This window comes from Hyperolius riggenbachi, chromosome 2 (assembly GCF_040937935.1).
Source record: "Hyperolius riggenbachi isolate aHypRig1 chromosome 2, aHypRig1.pri, whole genome shotgun sequence".
NCBI lineage: Eukaryota > Metazoa > Chordata > Amphibia > Anura > Hyperoliidae > Hyperolius > Hyperolius riggenbachi.
Genome location: NC_090647.1, coordinates 259,987,054 through 260,009,324, shown reverse-complemented (window position 1 = coordinate 260,009,324; position 22,271 = coordinate 259,987,054). Strand labels below are relative to the sequence as shown.

The window sequence follows — 22,271 nt, the reverse complement described above, 5'->3', positions numbered from 1 at the left end:
CCTCCAGGTCCTGCATCTATGTGTATTAGATAGGATATGCATCAGGCCAGTTTCACACTGGGGAGTTACTTTGTATTAAGGATCACAGCACAATGGAGGGGAAAAGTCACATGACGTATACAGTATTGAAAAAGTATGCTTTACTTCAACTGTAAATGCGCATGTTGTCCATTAACACACAGTTACGCTGACACACAGAGCTGGGACAAGGTCCTCCAGCACCCAAGGCTGAGACACCAAAGTGCACCCCTCCATACCTCCCACTCTAGCTGTCACACACTGATTTCTATTAGAGTAAGAGGCGCCCCAGGGCCCCCGCCAGCTTCATCTCTAGTTATCTGGCTTGCAGTCACTGCCATGTATCCCCTTTTCTTACAATAGGTGTACCAGTTGTGCAGATCCCTCCTACACTGCACCCTGAGGCTGGAGAGGCAACTGCCTGGTGCAATGAAACATTTTGCAACCCATCATATTTTGCATCTTGCCATAGAGGACAGTGTATGAATGTGTAGGCGTGGCTCCTCTGTGTTAACACGCCTGTAATTTTTTGCAACCACAGATCCCATTGAGCTAGAAGGGGGATTGTTCCCTCCAGGGGGGGTTATTAGTTGAGCAAGAGGGGATATTGTTCCCTCGGGGGGTGGGGGGGTTATTACTTGAGCAAGAGGGGGGATTGTTCCCTCCAGGGGGGGTTATTAGTTGAGCAAGAGGGGGGATTGTTCCCTTCGGGGGGGGGGGGGTTATTAGTTGAGCAAGAGGGGGGATTGTTACCTGGGGGGGGGGTTATTAGTTGAGCAAGAGGGGGGATTGTTCCCAGGGGGGGGGTTATTAGTTGAGCAAGAGGGGGGATTGTTCCCTCCAGGGGAGGTTATTAGTTGAGCAAGAGGGGGGATTGTTCCCTTCAGGGGAGGTTATTAGTTGAGCAAGAGGGGGGATTGTTCCCTCCAGGGGGGGGGGGGGGGGGTATTAGTTGAGCAAGAGGGGAGGGTTCTGTGTGAGAAAAGGGTTTGGTTGGGTTGCATTTTCTGATACAGATAGGTTGAAGTCAATGGTTAGGTTGCACTTTCTGATAGCTATACCTATAAATAAGTGCAACTGGTTGCAAAATCTGATAAAGTTGCAAAAAATTTCACCACACCGGCCCTGCTCATGCATACCACACCAATTCTGCTAACGCTACATGAAAATGCCAATCCAAATCCAAAAAAGCTTTATTGGCAGGACCAAATACATTTAGCATTGCCAAAGCAAAACAAAGCATTAACACGGGAGGGGGGATTGTGGGAATAAGGGAGGGGTATACGGTATATTATAACTACATCACGTTAGATATGCAATTGTCTTTTCTTAAAGCAGACCTGAACTCAGAAATCCTCTCTGCTCTAAATGATACACAACAGCATAATAACCTTTAAACAAAAACATTTATTTGTTACAGCTAGAGTGACCAGACGTCCCGGATTGCCCGGGACGCGTCCCGGATTCGGGGTCCGCTGTCCCAGGCTTAATGAGGTCCCGGGAAACGTCCCGCTTTCAGCAGCGGGACGTCCCGGCCTCGGGACTCTGGCCACTCTATCTCATGAACTGGCAGCGGCGTCTATAGACGCCGTGCCAGTTCATTGCCCGCAGCCCCGCTCCAGCCTCCTCTTCCGGTGTCTGTTCTGACACCGGCAGGCGAGCAGGGCTACGGCAAGATGGCTACCGAAGCCCTGTACTGGAGACTATTTGTGTCTCCAGTACAGGGCTTCGAGCGCCATCTTGCCGTAGCCCTGTCAGCGCGGGAGACCAGAGCAGGAGGAACAAGACAGTCCCGGGACGGAGCAGCGCGCCAGAGGAGACTTCTGCCAGGTGAGTAAATGCTTGTTTTCCAGGTGAACTTTGCCCGCATTGCGTTTCTTGTCTGGTGAAATGTTTCCCCACATTACGTTTCTTGTCTGGTGAAATGTTTGCCCGCATTGCGTTTCTTGTCTGGTGAAATGTTTGCCCGCATTGTGTTTCTTGTCTGGTGAAATGTTTGCCCGCATTGCGTTTCTTGTCTGGTGAAATGTTTGCCCGCAGTGCGTTTCTTTTCTGGTGAAATGTTTGCCCGCAGTGCGTTTATTTTCTGGTGAAATGTTTGCCCACAGTGCGTTTCTTGTCTGGTGAAATGTTTGCCCGCAGTGCGTTTCTTGTCTGGTGAAATGTTTGCCCGCATTACGGTTCTTTTCTGGTGAAATGTTTGCCCGCAGTGCGTTTCTTTTCTGGTGAAATGTTTGCCCGCAGTGCGTTTCTTTTCTGGTGAAATGTTTGCCCGCATTGCGTTTCTTTTCTGGTGAAATGTTTACCCGAATTGCGTTTCTTTTCTGGTGAAATGTTTGCCCGCATTGCGTTTCTTTTCTGGTGAAATGTTTGCCCGCATTGCGTTTCTTGTCTGGTGAAATGTTTGCCCGCATTGCGTTTCTTGTCTGGTGAAATGTTTGCCCGCAGTGTGTTTCTTTTCTGGTGAAATGTTTGCCCGCAGTGCGTTTCTTTTCTGGTGAAATGTTTGCCCGCAGTGCGTTTCTTGTCTGGTGAAATGTTTGCCCGCATTGCGTTTATTTTGTACTGACATGTTGCCCGCATTGCGTTTATTGTCTGGTGAAATGTTTGCCCGCATTGCGTTTATTGTCTGGTGAAATGTTTGCCCACATTGCGTTTATTGTCTGGTGAAATGTTTGCCCGCATTGCGTTTATTTTGTACTGACATGTTGCCCGCATTGCGTTTATTTTGTACTGACATGTTTGCCCGCATTGTGTTTATTTTGTACTGACATGTTTGCCCGCATTGCATTTATTTTATACTGACATGTTTGCCCGCATTGCATTTATTTTATACTGATATGTTGCCCGCATTGCGGTTATTTTGTGCTGACATGTTGCCTATTGCGTTTATTTTCTGGTGTCCGGGGTAACTGTTACTGCATTTATTATTTAATGGTCATAGATGGCTATGTTTGCTGCTTTGTGGTTACGGTATACTATTAGCATCACACAGTTTCTGCACACCCATGATGCAAAGTCTCGTTTGTCCACATCATGGCGTAAACACTGCTTTCTTATGCCTCGCTGTTACATCATTACATTAGCTCCGCCCATACAATGTCATGGCCACGCTCCCCCGGTCTTCGCCACTGCGCGCTCCTCAGTCCTCCCCACTTTTCGCCCCCCCCCCCCCACACACACACACACACCCCTCCCCGTCCCAGGTTGGACCCACAAAAATCTGGTCACACTATTACAGCTCATACAAATCCTAAAATAAATCTGCACAGATTTAGACACAAATGAGGGGGAATTAGACAGCCTAAACTCTCTAAATACATACAGGGTGCATGTCTCTCTGTTTTCCTTTTGTCCTGTGCAAGAGTTCGGTCCACTTTAACACAATGCAACAGCAACATTTCAACCAGCGTTAAAGTAATGCCTTAATAAAATGTGAGGCTGAACCAGGATTTGAAACTACTCGTGGGCAAATACTATGTTATTCCTTTTTCTATGCAGTAGCTTGCATTAACAAACAAAACACTGAATGGCTAATGTATTATGGCGGGCAGTTGGCACAGTGTAGATAACGCAGAATAGCGCTTGTCACAGCATCACGGTACGGTAGGCAGCGCAGTATACTGTACTCGCTTCCTCCTCACTGCTGAGTGCTCACTCAGTGCACAGCACGCATATCATGTGACAGAGCAGACCACGTGACTCCAGCATCAGCCTTTCCTCTATACAGGCTGCTGGTAGAGAAATAAGTGATTGTCACTTGTCAGAAGCCGTGTGCCACAGATTGCTTACCAGCACCGCTTCTATGCCTCCACTATGGTGCTGCCTCCCTGTGCTTCTCCTCGGCGCTGGCCTGGCACAAGCTTTAGATGGAGGTATGTTATATCCCAAAGAAACCCCCACCCGGGAGCTGAAGGAGCTGAATGGCATCTGGAGTTTCCGGGCTGACAGATCATGCAGCAGGGACGAGGGCTTTCAGAAGCAGTGGTACAAAAGGCCACTCAGAGAGGTAACTGAAGATTCGGAGCTTTTGCGTTGGACTGGACAAATATTGTATGTTGTATATACAATACTAATGTATGCAGCCTGTAATATTTATATATTTCCCCCCAGCCTTATAAAGTTATATGAATACACCTGACCTCACAAAGAGCCTTTCTTTGAGCAAGCAGTGCATACATATGTTTCACATGTACAGTATCATCTCTTATAATTGTTCTTTAGATGAAAATGGTACCCAATTTACACATTCTCATTATAATGCTATCATTTACAAACCACCACAAATTATTTGACCATCAGTGTAAAGCACCAATGTTTCATGCGACAACATCAAAAGAAGTATGAAAGATTAAGAGGCACAAAAAGGCACAACTGAATGTCGGTGCGGTGGGCATTCTGAAAGATTCAGTGTGGGTTAACTTGGTGCTGATTAGGGATGATCCGTGAGATGCAAATAGCTCTGAGTTGATGTAAGATTATGCAAATTGTGCACACATTTATGCTTGAAAATGGTCCAATTAAATTCAACTTTGATGTTATTTGATTCGTTTTCAAACTGCTTAAATGTGGCATAATCCTGCCTCAATTTGGAACTTTTTGCATTTTATTGACCATCCCCAGTTTTGATGCTTGAATGTTGGGAAGGGACCCCCTGGACTACTAAGGCTGAAGGGTAAGTTTTTGTGCTGGGTGTTGGGAGTGAGAAAGTCTTGATGGAGGGAAGAAGGACTGGGTGGTGAATGCTGTTGGAGGAAAAAAGGAAGGACCGGGTGTAGGGTGCTAAAGATGAAAAGTTACTGGTAGAGGGTGTAAGAACTGGGTGCAGGGTGCGAAAGATAAGATCCTGGTAGAAAAAAGGAGGGACTGGGTGTTGGGTGCTAAAGATGAAAAATTCCTGCTAGAGGGAGTAAGGACAGGGTCAGGGGCGTAGCAATAAGGGGTTGCAGAGGTAGCGACCGCATCGGGGCCCTTGGGCCAGAGGGGCCCCGAAGGGCCCTTCCTCAACTACAGTATTAGCTCTCTATTGATTCTGTGCTCAAAATAATCACTTCTATAGATACTTTGAATAGTGGTAATCATTAACAAGCTATTTCCCATCCTCTTCTTGCATCTCTGACACTGTAGTTGCTATTGGCAGATTTTGGTGTGCCGTATCAATTGTTATGTATAGAGTGCTTGGGGGGCCCCATTGTAAAACTTGTATCGGGGCCCACAGCTCCTTAGCTACGCCACTGGACAGGGTGCTTTTTGGTAAAGATGAGAAGGTCCTTTGTGAGGTTGGAAGGATCTAGTACCGCAGTACTGGCTGCTGAAGATAAGGTTGGATTTAACAAACTTATATAGAAGATCTGGACAATAAATAAGGCATCAGACTATGATAATAGGGGTAGGGACAACCGCAGGAATGCGGAAGTGAGAGCGGAGATTCATGTGGGTGTCCGAACGGCGTCCTGACCTGCGACTGTGTTGGAAGTGCACGCCATCTCGTTAGCGATGGAGGAACTACAAGTGCCAGCCGGGGCTCAACTACACGGGGGAGAGCCCGTAATCAAACTCTATGCTGAATATTTAAAGAAAGAAATCTGTGAGTGCAATCCAATTTTTTTAATAAATGTCGCTGGTTTTACACTATGTAAGGCAACTTGTTCTTTGAGGTAATGCTTGTATGGAGGCTGGAATCTGGTCTGCATAGAGAAGGAGTATCCGAGGTGACCCTGTGGTGACATATATCCTCTTGGTGTGGTAGGGGATGGCCCAAAGCGCTTTTAGACCTGAGTGGAGGTCTTTAAATTTGGTGAGTGTCTGCTCACAGGGTGCTGGCGGAGGTGATAGGAAGATAAGAAGCTGTGAACACCTTAACCTTTTTGGCAGATGTGGACTTGCTTTATCCTGCAGCATAAATACTGTGACATTTCCCACATAGTGACAGTTGTGTATGCGCTACCTTCTAAAGAGACAATTATATTACAAATAAGAAGGGGCGGCTCCGACTGAGTGGATGCAATAGGCATTTTTTCCTTTATGGTGTAGCGCTTTTCTCCTTGCTGGTTTATAGAGAGAATTAGGAGATCCAGGTAGGGTAGACCTTCTTGAAGAGGTGAGGTTGGATTGGGTAGCGAGTGCTGAATATGAGAAGATTTTGAAGGAGGGGAAAAGTCTAGGTGTCTGGTGCTAAAGATGAATGGATTTTAGTGGAGGGAGAGAGGAAGGGTTAGGTGCCAGACGCAGAAGTCAAAACAAACATCAAAAGGCAAGTACAAATTAAAGTCAGTATAATGCACTCCTACGTTCATGGTAGGTAATACACTTGGGCACTGTCCCATGCTAGGAATTACTGTGTCCCTCTGAGTGCCCCCCAATCAGTTCCATAGAGTTAAACGTTTCCAGGCTCCAGCAGGTTACAGTGAACAGGATAGGGTCTGTAAAATTAACTCTACATGTCAGTGTCTATGCAGGTGTTAAGTATACCAAGGGTCTTTTCTATTTGCCATAAATACATCACAATCCTTGCAAGATCCCTTGCAATTAATGTATGTGGATGTCACTTATATTTGCAAAAAAACTCTCTACCGACTTCTAATTGTATGTTCTGACATTGTCAGTCAACATTGTCAGTTAATCATCATTGGGACAATATGCTCTGCTCAAAAGGCACTGTGAGTTTTGTTTGATGTTTACATTTTGCTCCCATCATTGCTGAAATAGTTAGCCTTAAGTTTAACATCTGAGTTAGGCAAAAAATATCTAAAGCTCGCTATACAAACATCAATTTTGATTACTCAAATGGGCCTCACCAGCCAGTCATCGTCCCGTCCCGTCCCCCCCCCCCCCCAAAAAAAAAAAAAAAAAGAAAGAAACATTGAAGCTGGAGGCACCATTGCCTACAATCTATGGCAGCTGTCACTTACTTTATGAATTAATATATAGAATGGCATACATAGCTAAAGCCATTAGTTGAACGGTCAAAGCACAGTGTGAAGTCCACCCACACTATGACGCACCATGGAGTAAGAGGGATAATGAGGAAAGCACAGCACTCACAGCGATCAGAATATCTCACTGATGCATGCTAGATTGTTGGCAGAAATGGCTTAAAATGGCTTTCTTCATCCGAGTACCATCTAGCATGTGTGCCAGGTTTCAGATATGGCATGTGTACTGGCACCTTCCCTGCTGTCACTAGCAGTCACAGAACTCTGCACCATATGCAGGTGGTGGTACTAGAGTAGCAGTCATTCTGTTTTGGCTCCAAGAGGATCGGCGTCCTCGCAATTTCCCTGTGGGTGTGGCTCTTGTATCCATTTTTAAAGTGTCATGTAGGCAATTTTAGTAATCTTTGTTGCTGTTGTTTTATGGTGTTATTCCTCACTTCCTGATCATATGACAATAAGAGCTGTGAGAATCGCAAAGATACAATTGCAAAACTTATAGTTGTATCCAGCCACCATGAAGAGGGGAGAGGGGTGTGTGGCAGTTACATACCTACCAGTAATTATCTTCTGGGGTGCTAAGGAATAGTGTGCATTCCTTTCATTTGGCTCTTGGTGTTCTCCTCCTCTCCAATGACCCTTATGTGGCCTCCACCTCCTCTCCTAAATTGGTGCGGAATGGGGTGCTGGAAAAACCTGTCATTCCATGCTACTCCCTTATGTGTCATGCATGTGCACCCTCAGAACCCTGGGAAAGAGCCAGAAGGAAGTAGCGGGCCACAGCAGCATTGAGGCAGTTAAAAGGAAAGGGGCAATCGGCACAGCTCAGTTGCACTAGCCCATGCCAGCCTTACTTAAAGGATACCCGAAGTGATTTGTGACATGATGAGATAGACATGTACAGTACCTAGCGCACAACTATGCTGTGTTCCCTTTTTTTCTTTCTCTGTCTGAAAGAGTTAAATATCAGGTATGTAAGTGGCTGACTTAGTCCTGACTCAGACAGGAAGTGACTACAGTGTAACCCTCACTAATAAGAAATTCCAACTGTAAAACACTTTCCTAGCAGAAAATGGCTTCTGAGAGCAAGAAAGAGATAAAAGGAATTTCTTATCAGTGAGCGTCACACTGTAGTCACTTCCTGCCTGAGTCAGGACTGAGTCAGCCACTTACATACCTGATAAAACTCTTTCAGGCTGAGAAATAAAAAAAGGAATACAGCATAGTTATTTGTGTGCTAGGCACTGTACATACCCATGTCTATCTCATCATGTCACATGTCACTTCGGGTATCCTTTTAATGGGTACCTGAGATGAGACATATAGAGGCTGACCTATTTATTTACTTTTAAACAATGCACATTGCCTGGCTGTCCTGCTGATCCACTACCTCTAATACATTTAGCCATAAAACCTGAACAAGCATGCAGATCATATCATGTTTCTGAAACAAATCTGACAAGACCAGAAGATCTGACAAAACTGCCGATTTGTATACAGGAAAATAACGAATGCAAAACAGGAGTCAAAATTGGCTCAAAAAGTTCTAAATTGCAGAAGACCAGAAGATCAGCAGGACTGTTTGGCAACTGGTATTGTAAAAAGATAACCATTAAAGGAGCCCCCATATGTCTCTCACATTAGGGGCCATATGCAATTCACTTTTTCGCCTGAGTTTTCTCCTAGGAGATAATTTTTCATCTTTGATTTAAAATAACTTTCCAGGATTTTTCAACCAAAAAAGTACCAAAAAGTAGGTGAGAAAGTACTATCAAAATTATTTTGAGTATTTTCTTGCTTTCTGTTAGCTTGAAAGGCATTTTATTTACAAGTTTAAAAATATCACCTGAGAGAAAACTCAGGAGAAAAAGTTAATTGCATATGGGCCAAGGTTCCTTTTTAAAAACCAAGGGGAGATGGAGCAGTTTAATCAGTCTTCAAATACAGATATCCTTTAAGTATAAGCAGTGGGTTAGCCCAGGTGTGGAAGGCGAGTTACAAGCTCCTACTCTGTTCGGACAGAATTATTGGGCTCCTGTTTATACATTTTATGTTTTGTAAATCTGATTTTCCAGTAGAAGCATTTTAATTCCAAATGTAAAGCAAGAATTGGGACAAACACTGTCTGTCAGTTGTGTAAACTTTAAATAAGGGAAAGCTTTTGTAATGGATTGCGGAGATGCCGCCGCGCGGTCTGGCAGCGGGGCGGCTGTCTCCGCGTTCAGACCGGCGGTTTCCGCACAGCAGCATGCGTCTGGTTTGTCTGAGCCTTCTAGTGCACACAGATGGAGAGCTACGCGTGTGCGCGCTGGGAGGCAGGAACTTTATGCCATTAGGAGAGGGATCAGCTGATCAGGTCGATCAGCTGATCCCAGTGCAGCTGTTGATTGGCTGAGTGGCGCTGGGCGGCGCTGAGGAGCGCTGCACTATATATAGATCTCGCTGGTCAGTCTCAGGTTGTCTGCCGTTGCGAATACTTACGTGTGAACACTCAGACCTCAGTCAGATCCCACAGTGTGTTAGAACCAGGTGGACCTGGGAATTCACACTTAGTCAGATTACGCTTGTGTTATAATTTAGACCAGTTCCGGGGTGTTGTGACCAAGGACCTCACACCCAAGCTTAGGATTACTGTGTCATTGCTGTGTTATACTTTAGACCAGTTTCGGGGTGTTGTGACCAAGGACCTCACACACAAGCTTAGGATTACTGTGTCATTACTGTGTTATACTTTAGACTAGTTCCTGGGTGTCGAGACCACGGACCTCACACCTCAGACTAGGACTCTGCTCTATTTCTGTTATGACTATTTGCTCTGTCGACCTCTCTATTGCTTTCTGATTCGGTACCTCTGCATATCTGCCTACCTGTTGCCAGACCCTGCCTGTACCCGGTTACCGAATCAGCCTTCTGTCTCTGTACCTTATCTGCTCGTGTGTTGCCGACCTGGCCTGCCCGACCTTCCAGGCTGTCACTCACCCCTTGAGTGCTCAGTCTATCTGTACTAGCAATGACACAATTCCACCAAGTGTCAGTTGCAACTAGGACTCCTGCTCCTCAGAGACTCCGGCCGGTTAGCAGCCAGTGGCCTCTTCCCCTGGAGTCCCCTGGCTGCAGTACAGTCTATATCTGATATCCAGATATCCCTGGTTGCCAGGTTCTCACTATTCCCTCTCTCAAGGAGATAGTCCCTGCACTTCCCAGAGCCACCTGCCTCTCAGGTGGTTCTCGGTCAAGCTGCCTGTATCTCCCGCCTCACGGGAGATAGCCTACAGTTACACCAAACACTTACACTTTATTAGGTGTCCAGAGGTTAGTCATACTTGTATTATTGGTGATTCTGCAGATCATCAATGATCAGATTCTCTCTGTGTGCTGACACCGATCGTTACAGAACGTCAGACCTGAAAAACAAAATGGACGCACTCAACAGCCGTCTTGATGCACTCACCACCTCGGTGGAGAATTTCATCAGGGTGCTGGACGGTCATCAGACCCAGATCACTGCCTTGTCTGGGTCCATACAGGTCATTCAGACGGCTGTGAATGCAGTGCGATCTCCTCCAGTACAGACTTGCGTATGTCTGTACCCGAAAGGTTTTCTGGTCATAGATCTGACTTTCAGAATTTTAAAAATCGAGTAATGTCGTATTTTGAGTTAAGACCCAATTTATCAGGAACTGAGGCACAGAGAATTACATTTATTAAAACCCTTTTGTCAGGGTATTCTCAAGCATGGGCATATAGCCTTCAGGTAGGGCATGAGGCTTTGACATCAGTTGAGGAATTTTTTAAGGCCATGGCCATAATTTATGATGATCCGGACATTGCCTCCACTGCTGAGCGGAAGCTTAAGACTTTGCGTCAAGGCAAGGATCCAGTAGAAGTCTACGCAGCTGAGTTCAGGAAGTGGTCTGTGTCAGCTAGGTGGGGGGACATTTGCATTGTTATACTGTTTTTTTTTGTCAGGGTTGTCAAACGCAGTCTCTGATTTGATGTTGGGACACCCTGAACCAAAATGTATCGATGAGGCAATCGCTTTTGCAGTACGGGTTGATCGCCGTTTACGCTATCAGAAACAAACCCGGGGTAAGAACACTGTAAGATATGTCTCCTACGCCTCTCCTCCACCCGTCTCACCTCCGCTAGAACCAATGCAAATTGGACAGTCAAAATTTACAGGGGTGGAAAAAAATCACAGGAAAACAGAACAGCTCTGTTTATACTGTGCAGAGGAGGGTCATAAGGTGCAGAATTGTCCAAAAAAGTCGGGAAACGCTGCCGCCTAGGTGTAGTCAGAGGTAATACCCTAGGCGCGCAGTCATTACCTCTAAACAATAATTGTCTGCTTCTTCCCTGTTCTGTCACATGGGAGGGCCAGACTGTTTCCACTGAAGCTTTCATAGACTCTGGTTCAGCGGCTAACTTTATGGATTACGAGTTTGCAAAAAATTTGGGGGTTCCCATACTTCCATTAGACCAACAGGTTTTGGTCACTGCAGTAGATGACTCTCCTCTACAAAGTAGACATCCCCTGTCTCGGACCCCGGAGTTGAGGTTCAGTGTTGGGGTACTACATAAAGAGAGTCTACAGTTTCTGGTCCTGCGTATGGCAACCTCCACCGTTATTCTTGACATGCCATGGTTACAACTTCACTCCCCTCAGATAGATTGGGTTTCAGGTCAGCTAACGAGCTGGGCTACCCATTGTCATCATCACTGTTTAGCGAAAGTAACCGTGGGTAACACCAAGATTCAGGCTAAAGATGTGCCAACCCAATACGCAGAATTTGCTGACGTATTTTGTCCTAAATCAGCAGATAAACTCCCCCCCCCCCCCCACCGTACCTTCGACTGTCCCATCGATTTAAGATCTGGTTGTATGCCTCCTAGGGGCCACATCTATAATCTATCTGGGCCTGAGAAACTGGCAATGCAGGAATACATCAAAGAAAATTTGGCTAAGGGTTTCATCCGTCCCTCTCGTTCACCAGCAGGGGCAGGATTATTTTTTGTAAAGAAAAAAGATGGAGGCCTTCGTCCCTGCATTGATTATCGAGGCTTAAACAAGATTACAGTGAAAAATCGTTATCCTTTACCGTTGATTGACGATTTGTTCACTCAGGTTACCAACGCCAAGATTTTCTCGAAACTAGATTTGAGAGGCGCATACAACCTAGTTCGAATTAGGGATGGTGACGAATGGAAGATGGCCTTTAACACACCCGACGGGCACTACGAGTACCTGGTGATGCCCTTCGGGTTGTGTAATGCCCCGGCTGTCTTCCAGGAGTTGATTAATGAGGTATTCAGGGAGGTGTTGGGGAAGTTCGTCTTAGTATATCTGGACGATATACTGATCTTCTTCTCTTCCAATCTCTCGGAACATCGAAAGCATGTCAAGTTTGTCCTAGAGAAGTTAAGACAAATGTCTTTTTGAAGTAACCTCTGTTGTCTTCTTGGGGTACATTATCTCTACGTCTGGCCTCTCTATGGATCCTGGAAAGGTTTCTGCTGTCTTGGAGTGGCCTCAGCCTGTGGGACTGAAAGCGCTCCAAAGATTTTTGGGCTTTGCCAACTACTACAGGAGGTTTATAAAGGGGTACTCTACAGTGGTCTCGCCCCTCACCAGTCTCACCAAGAAGGGGGCTGATACTTACCACTGGTCAGCAGAGGCACATTCTGCCTTTTCTACACTGAAAAAAACTGTTCTGTTCTGCACCCATATTAAGACATGTGGATGTCACCTTCCCCTTTATCATGGAGGTTGATGCCTCAGAGGTGGGGGTGTATTGTCTCAGCGATCGGGTTTGCAGGGCAAACTCCACCCATGCGCCTACTTCTCTCGTAGGTTTTCACCCGCAGAGAAAAACTACGATATAAGCAACCGGGAGCTTTTAGCTATCAAGTTAGCTTTTGAGGAATGGCGACATTGGCTAGAAGGGGCAGAACATACTATCACAGTTTATACAGATCATAAAAATTTGGAGTACATTGAGGGCGCCAAGAGACTTAGCCCCCGCCAGGCCCGGTGATCTTTGTTCTTTTCAAGATTCAGATTTGTGATTACGTATACCCCTGGTAGTGAAAACATCGAGGCCGACTCCTTGTCCAGGTGTTTTGAGCCCGAGACAGTACAGCCCTCAGCCCCTGAGACCATTCTACCTCAGAAGGTAGTTTTGGCAGCCATTGAGACCTGGAAGGATTGGACAGTCACTCTGAGTCCTTACCAACAGGATGCTCCAGAGGGGAAGCCTGATGGGGTTATGTTTGTGCCACTACCTTTCCATCTACAACTCTTACAGCTGTTTCATCCCCACAAGAATGCTGGTCATCCCGGGGCCACCAGAACCCAGGATTTACTGGCCAGATGTGCTTGGTGGGCTACGTTGGCAACAGATTGTAAGGAGTTTGTAAGAGAGTGTGCAGTGTGTGCTAGGAGTAAACCTTCTCGTCAGGCTCCTGTTGGTACTTTACAACCCTTACCAGTCCCAAGTGAACCATGGACCCATTTGTCCATGGATTTTGTAGAACTCCTCAGGTCTGAGGGCAAGACGGTCATTTGGGTGGTAGTAGACAGATTCAGTAAGATGGCTCATTTTGTTCCATTGAAAGGACTCCCCTCGGCCCAGGAATTGGCTGACCTCTTCATCCAGCACATTTTCCGGCTGCATGGCATTCCGGAAAATGTAGTGTCAGATCGGGGAGTCCAATTTGTATCTAAGTTTTGGAGAGCCTTTTGCCATCAGATGGACATGGACCTTGCATTCTCATCAGGCTACCACGCACAGACCAATGGCCAGACCGAGAGAGTTAACCAGTCCCTAGAACAATTTCTCAGATGTTATGTTGCAGATGCGCAGTGTAACTGTCCTCGGATCCTTGAAAGACTTTAAGAACATACCGCTGGTACAAAAATAACTTTCTTTATTGGTAACATCATCAGGATACGGAATCAGGAATAAAGATGATCACAGTTTTAGTAATATTGGTGGCTGAACATGGTAGAATGTGATCTTAGCAGTTTCAAGTGGTAGAAAGCGATTTCAAGCATAGAAAGCGGTAGAACTAGGGGCAAACATACAAAACAGTATTCAGTATAGACTCTAACATATAACCACTAACATTGTCATTAGCAGCATGAATCAGTACACATAAACCAAGATAGCTCACCTATTTTGGCCTCATAGGATCTTAAGGGCAGTTTCTCTGCTCTGTCTCTCTCATAAGCTCTGAAGATTCTGTCTGTAAGATGGCTGCTGGCATGTCTGGATAGAAGATTCTAGAAGATCTCAGAGTGAGGCTGGGTTCTGATTGGACTAGAGTGTCAGGTGACTGGAGTACTCAGATTAACCCTGTAATGTCCTGTGCTTAGCTAGCTATATTATAGCTGATGCTGCAGGCTGTTACTCTACACACAAATAAACTTTAACAGCAGGCTAACTTTTCTGCTTATCATACAACAGGCCTATATAGGTGTATATATTGTTCTGTACAGAAAACTAGCATTAAATTTCTATCAACTTCTCTTATTTTAACAGTGACTATAGAGAACATATAGATTATGCTGTTCAGTTCTTAGATTGGCTTGGACGGGCAGCTACACTCCCACCAAATTACCTCTAATTTATGCTTTAATTGTTGAGTTGGGTTGCATAAATTAAGGGAATTTTACTTCTTCCTTCTTGCTAGGCATTTTGGAATGTCCTTTATTATTCTCGATAAGTACAACCAGTTTTTGGATAGGACGTTCTAGTATGAGTGGAGTGGTGAGACGTTCTCCTTTCTTACTTAATTTGGAATCTCCCATCTGCACTCTTCTCACCAATCTGTCTTTGTCTTTCTGAACTTCAAGAACATTAGCAATTCTCCATCGATTTCTGGCTATGTCCTCTTCTTTGACCATCACTATGTCGTTTATTTGAACATTTCTCCTAGGAGTATGCCATTGTTGGTCCTTGGCTGTTGTGTTTAAGGCTTGAATGGCCTTCACTTCGGGATCACACATTGATAGCTCTAGGAAACCTTTCTTGGGTACTATTTCCCTTTCCCATAGGAACTTTGGGCCTGTGAACCAGTTTGAGTCCTTCATTTTTGAAACTTTAAGACCTCTTGAAGCATGATCAGCTGGGTTCTTTTCTGACTCAATGTAGTACCACTGGCCTGGATCAGTAATTTCTCTAATTCTTTGAAGTCTGTTTGCCACAAAGACATGAAATCTTCGAGCTTCATTATTTATGTAGCCTAGAACCACCTGTGAGTCTGTCCAAAAGTACTCTTCATCTATCTTAAACTCTAATTCATCTCTCAGGAACTTGCTCATTGAAGCAGAAACTGCAGCAGCTGCTAGTTCCAGTCTTGGTATTGTGAGAACATTGGTAGGTGCAACTCTGGTCTTGGCCATGACAAGGGCGCAATGTACCTTTTCATCTCTTATCACCCTGATGTAGGAACATTGGCCATAACCTTAATACTAGCATCTGAGAAGTGATGCAGTTCAATTCTGTCATACTTTCCAAAGTTGTAGGGTGCGAAGCACCTCGGTATTCTGACCCCTTCAAGATCTTGAAAATCCTTAATCCAACTCTCCCACCTTGGCCTCAGTTCTTCTGTTATAGAGTCATCCCAACCTAGCTTCTGCCTGCACAGCTCTTGGAGTATTCCTTTTCCTCTGAGGATCACTGGGGCTAAGAATCCCAATGGATCATACACAGAAGCTACCATGGAGAGAATATTACGTCTTGTTGCTGGTTTCTCTTCAATTGAGACCTTAAAGAAGAACTCATCCTTTTCAACATCCCACCTCAGGCCAAGTGCATTCTGGACTGGAAGATCATCATAGTTGAGGTCTACATTTTCCATTGCTGATGCACGTTCAGATTCGCAAATGGATTCCAACACTTTTCTGTTGTTTGAGATGAATTTGTGAAGGTGCAGATTTCCCTTTGCACACAACTCTTGGGTTTCTTTCACTAATTTGATCGCTGAGTCAGCAGATTCCAGGCTTATAAGTCCATCGTCGACATAAAAGTTTTTCTTAATGAAGTTTGCTGCAGATGGATAACTTCTTTCGTTTTGACTGGCAAGGTGTTTCATACCATAATTGGCACAACCTGGGGATGATGCTGCTCCAAACAGATGAACTTTCATGTGATATTCTACAGGCTCTGTATTAGTATTTCCATTCTCCCACCATAGGAACCTCAGGAAATCTCTATCTTCTTCTTTCACGTGAAACCTATGGAACATCTTTTCAATGTCACACATGACAGCAATAGGGTATTTCCGAAATCTACAGAGAACTCCAGACAGCATATTCGTGAGGTTTGGTCCCGTTAGCAGATAATCGTTCAATGCAACACCATCATACCTTGCTGAGCAGTCAAATACCACTCTGATCTTGTCTGGTTTCTTCGAGTGATAGACACCTTGATGTGGAATGTACCAAACTTTTCCCAGGTCTGGTTGATTGTCAGCTCTTTCTGCATCTCCGTCTTGGATGATGCCTTCCATAAACTTAAAATAGTCACTTTTGAATTTTGGCTCTCTTCCCAGCTTCCTCTCCAAACGTCTTAGTCGTACTAAGGCAAGATTCCTATTGTCTGGAAGGTAAGGGTGTTTTCTGAAAGGTAAGGGCATCTCTAAATGTCCTTGTTGGTTTTGCTCAATGCCTCCTTCCAAGATGTGTAGGAATTTTATATCTTCTTGAGATATGCTCCTTTCTTTTGAACTGGTGTCTGCAAAGTCAGACTCAAGGATCTTGATTACTGTAGCAGGACTTGGAGTTGGTGACATCTTGACAGATATGCGATGACATAACCCGGTTACTTGTGTTGAGCTTGCAGCCTGTTGTGCCCCTCCAACAATGCTCCATCCTAAATCAGTTTTGATGGCATATGGTTCATCATCCCTTCCTGCGATAATTTGTCGTGGCATCAGTGCTTTAGAACAGTCATAACCTATCAGGAGCCCAACACCATACTCCTTCAGAGGGGGTATTTTATGAGAGATTACTGATAGGTGCTTCCACTTTTTAGCTGTTTCACAGGTAGGTATGTGTTCACGATCAAGGGGTATGAAGTCTCTTGTATAGACCGGAGGTAGATCTATTCTGACATCTGAGCAAAGTCCCTTGACTTTTAGTCCTGTGACTCTTTGACTATCTTCCAATGAGTCTTTTCCCATAATTGTTGAGAGCTTAAACTTCACTGGCTCCATGGCTACTTGCAATTTCTGACAGACCTCTTGGTCAATGAAAGTGTTACTGCTTTGTGTGTCTAGTAGTGCATAAGCAAGTACCTCCTTACTTTCTGTTCCTGGAGATGAGATACACACTGGGATGATCATTGAAGTATTCTTGCTCTCACTTTCAACCATACAGCAAGATAGTGTGGATATGCTTTCTCCCTCATTGACAGTACTGGGTATTGAAACTTTATCCCTCTTTGGGTGCTCCTCATGTAATGGGGTTGGGTGACGTCCTTTACAAATGCCACAGGTGGCTCTTCTCTTACAGTCCTTAGCACTGTGTCCCTTTCGTAGGCACCCAAAACAGAGCTGGTTATCCAGTATGAATCTTTTCTTCTCCTCTACAGACCTTTCCTTCATTTGTTGACATTTGTAGATGGAGTGGTTCTCTCCACAGAACATGCATTGAAGAGGTGTGTGACTATCCGTCTGTACTTTCTCTCTGTTCTTCACATCAGTGACCTTAGGCTTACTCTCCTTTGTATCATTGCCTTTATCCACTGCATTGACTGCAAATGAAGTTGCCTTTGCACGCTTTACCTCTCTTGTTGGCTTTCCTTCCAAAGGTTTCAGAATGTGGAGGGATGACACTGGATTGCATGCTATGCGTGCTTCTGTATTGACAAACGAAGAAAACTCTTCAAAGCTGGGATACTCCTTGCCTTGGTCTAACTGTTTAGTTACATGACGATTCCATCTTGAGGTCACCCAGTCAGGTAGCTTAAGTAACATTTTCTGATTTTCTTCACAGTCATTCAGTACTTGCAAACCCTTTACGTGTGGAATGGCGTTGCTACATGCTTGCAGGAAGTCACCATACTCTCTAAGCTTAACATACTCTTTAGCGCCTATCTTTGGCCAACTGTTAAGTCTCTCTCTGAAGGCTCGCTGTACTACAAAGGGATGACCATACCTTGCATTCAGTTTTTCCCATGCTTGTTTGTAGGCTTCTTCATCTTTCCTGTAGAAGCTACCTTCAAGAGCACTCTTTGCTTCTCCACTAACATACTTCTGTAGGTAGAACAACTTGTCTGCTGAATTGGGGCAGCGACGTGCAATAAGTGCTTCAAAGCTTGTACTCCACTCTATGAACTTCAGTGGGTCTCCTGAGAATACAGAGGGTTCAGGAGTTGGAAGTCTTGTAAGAACCATTGTCTCATGTATTGCTTGAGCAATAGCTGCAACATTTTCTTGGTCACTATGATGACTAGTGGGGATAGAACGACAGGAATCTGTTCTCTCACTGCACACGGATTTAGATTTCTTTCTATTTTCGTCAGTGAGGACAGAAGGACAGGGATCTGTTCTTTCATGTAGTGCTGCTCTGGATCTATCACAATTTTCTTTTATTTCCTCTTCAGCATATACTCTAAGTTTAGCTTCCATGACCTCAATGTCTCTTTGGTTTTTCAACTTTTTTAATTGTAGACGTTGTGCATCAATTGCAGCTTCCATCTCAATCTCAGCTCTTTTAGCGGCAAGTTGTGCAGATGCTTCTACCCTTTTGGCTGAGGTACTTGTGCACTTAGATAAGTGGCTAGAATGGTTGCTGGAAGAGGTTGCTCTTGAAACTGTAGATCCATATACAGACTTGGCATAATCCCTTTTATAAAGCTGTAGTAGTCTTGTCCTCTCTGTCTCTGCATCAAAGTCGGTTTCAATTGATCGTATTCTCATAAGCCCTAATAAATCTGCTGTTATTGCAGTGCAGGTGTCGATCTTCCTCTTAATGTCCTGGGAGGGTGCTGTGTGTGACCTTAGCTCATCATATATTGTCTTCATATCTAACTCATGCTTCTGTACAGCATCCATCAAGTTGGATAATTCATCCTCTGCACACTCTAGTTTTAGCTTCATGCGAACCTCATTGGTGTGCGTCTTCCATTTTATGTACATTTGGTTGAATTTCCTTTCTCTTTGTGCAGCCTCTTGTTGCATATATTCTAGCATTTTTGGGGTAGGTCTTCTCTCACGAGATGACTGTCTCAACTGGCCTATCTGTTCTGAGACTGCCTGAGACTCCCTAAGCTCAACTTCTAAATTCTCTATCTTAGACAGGTACTCTTTTAGGTCACAATTTATCCTTTCTATCTCTTCAGGATCTGTCTCTGCCTCTAAGGTTTCCCTCAACTCTAATACCTTCTGCTGTAAGGAATATCTCTCACTATTTAACTCTTCACCCTCTAACAATGGCATTGAAATACTATAAACAGACATTTTGACCTGAAATAGTTAAATAGCAGTTAAACTCAAAGGAATAATAACTTTGTTCAAATACACATAAAGTCCTTATAATGCAAATGTCTCTTGATGTGCCAAATTCAGCACATAATCATCAATAAGGAATAAACAGGAAACTCTGACCTTATTATGAAGAGCAAGATACAGTGACTTGACTGCTGATTTAATATTAGTGTCTTTTGAAACAGAAGTTAGGATTCACTAAGGATCAGTCTTTGCAGATGTAGATGCAAGGTGAGGGACTTTGACTTGCTTGTAGTTGCTTACAGGATGCAGACTGTCTGTGTCTTTACTTGCAGAGATGCAGCTGTGAGTGTCTGTGTCTTCACTTGCAGAGATGCAGCTGTGAGTGTCTGTGTCTTCACTTGCAGAGATGCAGCTGTGTCTGTGTCTTTACTTGCAGAGATGCAGCAGTGAGGATTGTTGCTCTGATTGTGTGCGGTTGCTCGAGGTGAATTGCAGCATGTGGTTGTTTCACTCTGTGTGGTGGCGCGCCTGTCGATATGTGCACTCTCACTGTGGCAATGTTGTGACTCTGAAGGCCGCAGGAAAGGCATACATCTACTTGGGTGCAATACTTGGCTCTATTTCTGCTTCTACTGTGGTGTTTTGTGAACTCTGTGGCCACAGGGAAGGCAGGTTAGCTTTAAAGTGCTTTTTGAACTTTTGTGCACTGTCACTTTAAGGGCTTTGCAATTACACTCTGAGGCACACTTGGTATGGCTTCTGCTCTAGCTCTGATGAGGTGCGTCTTCTCGCCTCCTCAGAGGGTAATAGTTCTACTGTAACTGTCCTCGGATCCTTGAAAGACTTTAAGAACATACCGCTGGTACAAAAATAACTTTCTTTATTGGTAACATCATCAGGATAGGGAATCAGGAATAAAGATGATCACAGTTTTAGTAATATTGGTGGCTGAACATGGTAGAATGTGATCTTAGCAGTTTCAAGTGGTAGAAAGCGATTTCAAGCATAGAAAGCGGTAGAACTAGGGGCAAACATACAAAACAGTATTCAGTATAGACTCTAACATATAACCACTAACATTGTCATTAGCAGCATGAATCAGTACACATAAACCAAGATAGCTCACCTATTTTGGCCTCATAGGATCTTAAGGGCAGTTTCTCTGCTCTGTCTCTCTCATAAGCTCTGAAGATTCTGTCTGTAAGATGGCTGCTGGCATGTCTGGATAGAAGATTCTAGAAGATCTCAGAGTGAGGCTGGGTTCTGATTGGACTAGAGTGTCAGGTGACTGGAGTACTCAGATTAACCCTGTAATGTCCTGTGCTTAGCTAGCTATATTATAGCTGATGCTGCAGGCTGTTACTCTACACACAAATAAACTTTAACAGCAGGCTAACTTTTCTGCTTATCATACAACAGGCCTATATAGGTGTATATATTGTTCTGTACAGAAAACTAGCATTAAATTTCTATCAACTTCTCTTATTTTAACAGTGACTATAGAGAACATATAGATTATGCTGTTCAGTTCTTAGATTGGCTTGGACGGGCAGCTACACGCAGTCCGATTGGGTAAAATTTTTGCCGTTTGCAGAATTTGCGCACAACAACCTGAAAAGTTCCTATTCAGGATTTTCCCCATTCCAGGTAGTGTTGGGAAGATCACCCAAGTTTGCCCCCATTGCCTGTGGCGTCTACACCATTCCCGGCCCTGGAGGATTGGCAGAGGGCTTTGAAGGAAATTTGGGGAATGGTTAAGAGGAACTTGGGGAAAGCTTTCCAGACCCAGAAAAAACAGGCAGACAAAAGGCGGTCCGTAGAGTGGAAGTCCTCTCCGGGGGACTTGGTGTGGGTGTCCACTCAGCATTTGGCCCTGAAGCAACTGTCACCCAAACTGGGTCCTAGATTCATAGGACCATTCCCAGTGACCAGAAAAATTAATAATGTCACTTATGCGATTGATCTCCCAGCCAGCATGCGAGGTGTGAGATCATTCCATGTGTCTCTGTTGTAACCGGCAGTGCACGTGGATTCCTCTCCCCCCCCCCCCCCGTGATGGTTGATGATCAACCTGAATATGAAATTGAAAAGATTCTGGACTCTCGGTTAGTGCAGAATTCCGTGCAGTATCTGGTCCACTGGAAAGGATATGGTGTGGAGGAAAGAACTTGGGTGCCAGATTGTCGCATGCATGCGGAAGAATTAAAGAAAGAATTTCATGACTCACATCCTGGGAAGCCCGGTGGGAAGTGTCCAGAGTCCACTCCTCAGGAATGGCGGGTACTGTAATGGATTGCGGAGATGCCGCTGCGCGGTCTGGCAGCGGGGCGGCTGTCTCCGCGTTCAGACCGGCGGTTTCCGCACAGCAGCATGCGTCTGGTTTGTCTGAGCCTTCTAGTGCACACAGATGGAGAGCTACGCGTGTGCGCGCTGGGAGGCAGGACCTTTATGCCATTAGGAGAGGGATCAGCTGATCAGGTCGATCAGCTGATTCCAGCACAGCTGTTGATTGGCTGGGTGGCGCTGAGGAGCGCTGCACTATATATAGATCTCACTGGTCAGTCTCAGGTTGTCTGCCGTTGCGAATACTTACGTGTGAGCACTCAGACCTCAGTCAGATCCCACAGTGTGTTAGAACCAGGTGGACCTGGGAATTCACACTTAGTCAGATTACACTTGTGTTATACTTTAGACCAGTTCCGGGGTGTTGTGACCAAGGACCTCACACCCAAGCTTAGGATTACTGTGTCATTGCTGTGTTATACTTTAGACCAGTTCCGGGGTGTTGTGACCAAGGACCTCACACACAAGCTTAGGATTACTGTGTCATTACTGTGTTATACTTTAGACTAGTTCCTGGGTGTC

General features: G+C 44.9%; 1 protein-coding gene and 1 long non-coding RNA gene across 2 annotated transcripts in view; one reads left to right on the top strand and one right to left on the bottom strand.

Moving 5' to 3' along the window:
- Positions 1 to 3,720: 3,720 nt before the first annotated feature.
- Positions 3,721 to 22,271, top strand: part of GUSB (glucuronidase beta) — a 78,336-nt gene continuing 59,785 nt past the window's right edge. The window contains exon 1 of the mRNA XM_068268585.1: positions 3,721 to 4,027. Coding sequence (XP_068124686.1) covers positions 3,824 to 4,027 — 204 coding nt within the window. The 5' untranslated portion in view covers positions 3,721 to 3,823. The remainder of the gene's footprint in view (positions 4,028 to 22,271) is intronic.
- On the bottom strand, positions 20,270 to 20,909 carry LOC137544290 (uncharacterized). Its single transcript, XR_011025809.1, has 2 exons — positions 20,533 to 20,909; positions 20,270 to 20,427 (listed from the first exon to the last, which is right to left on the bottom strand). It is a non-coding gene; the product is annotated as an uncharacterized lncRNA (long non-coding RNA).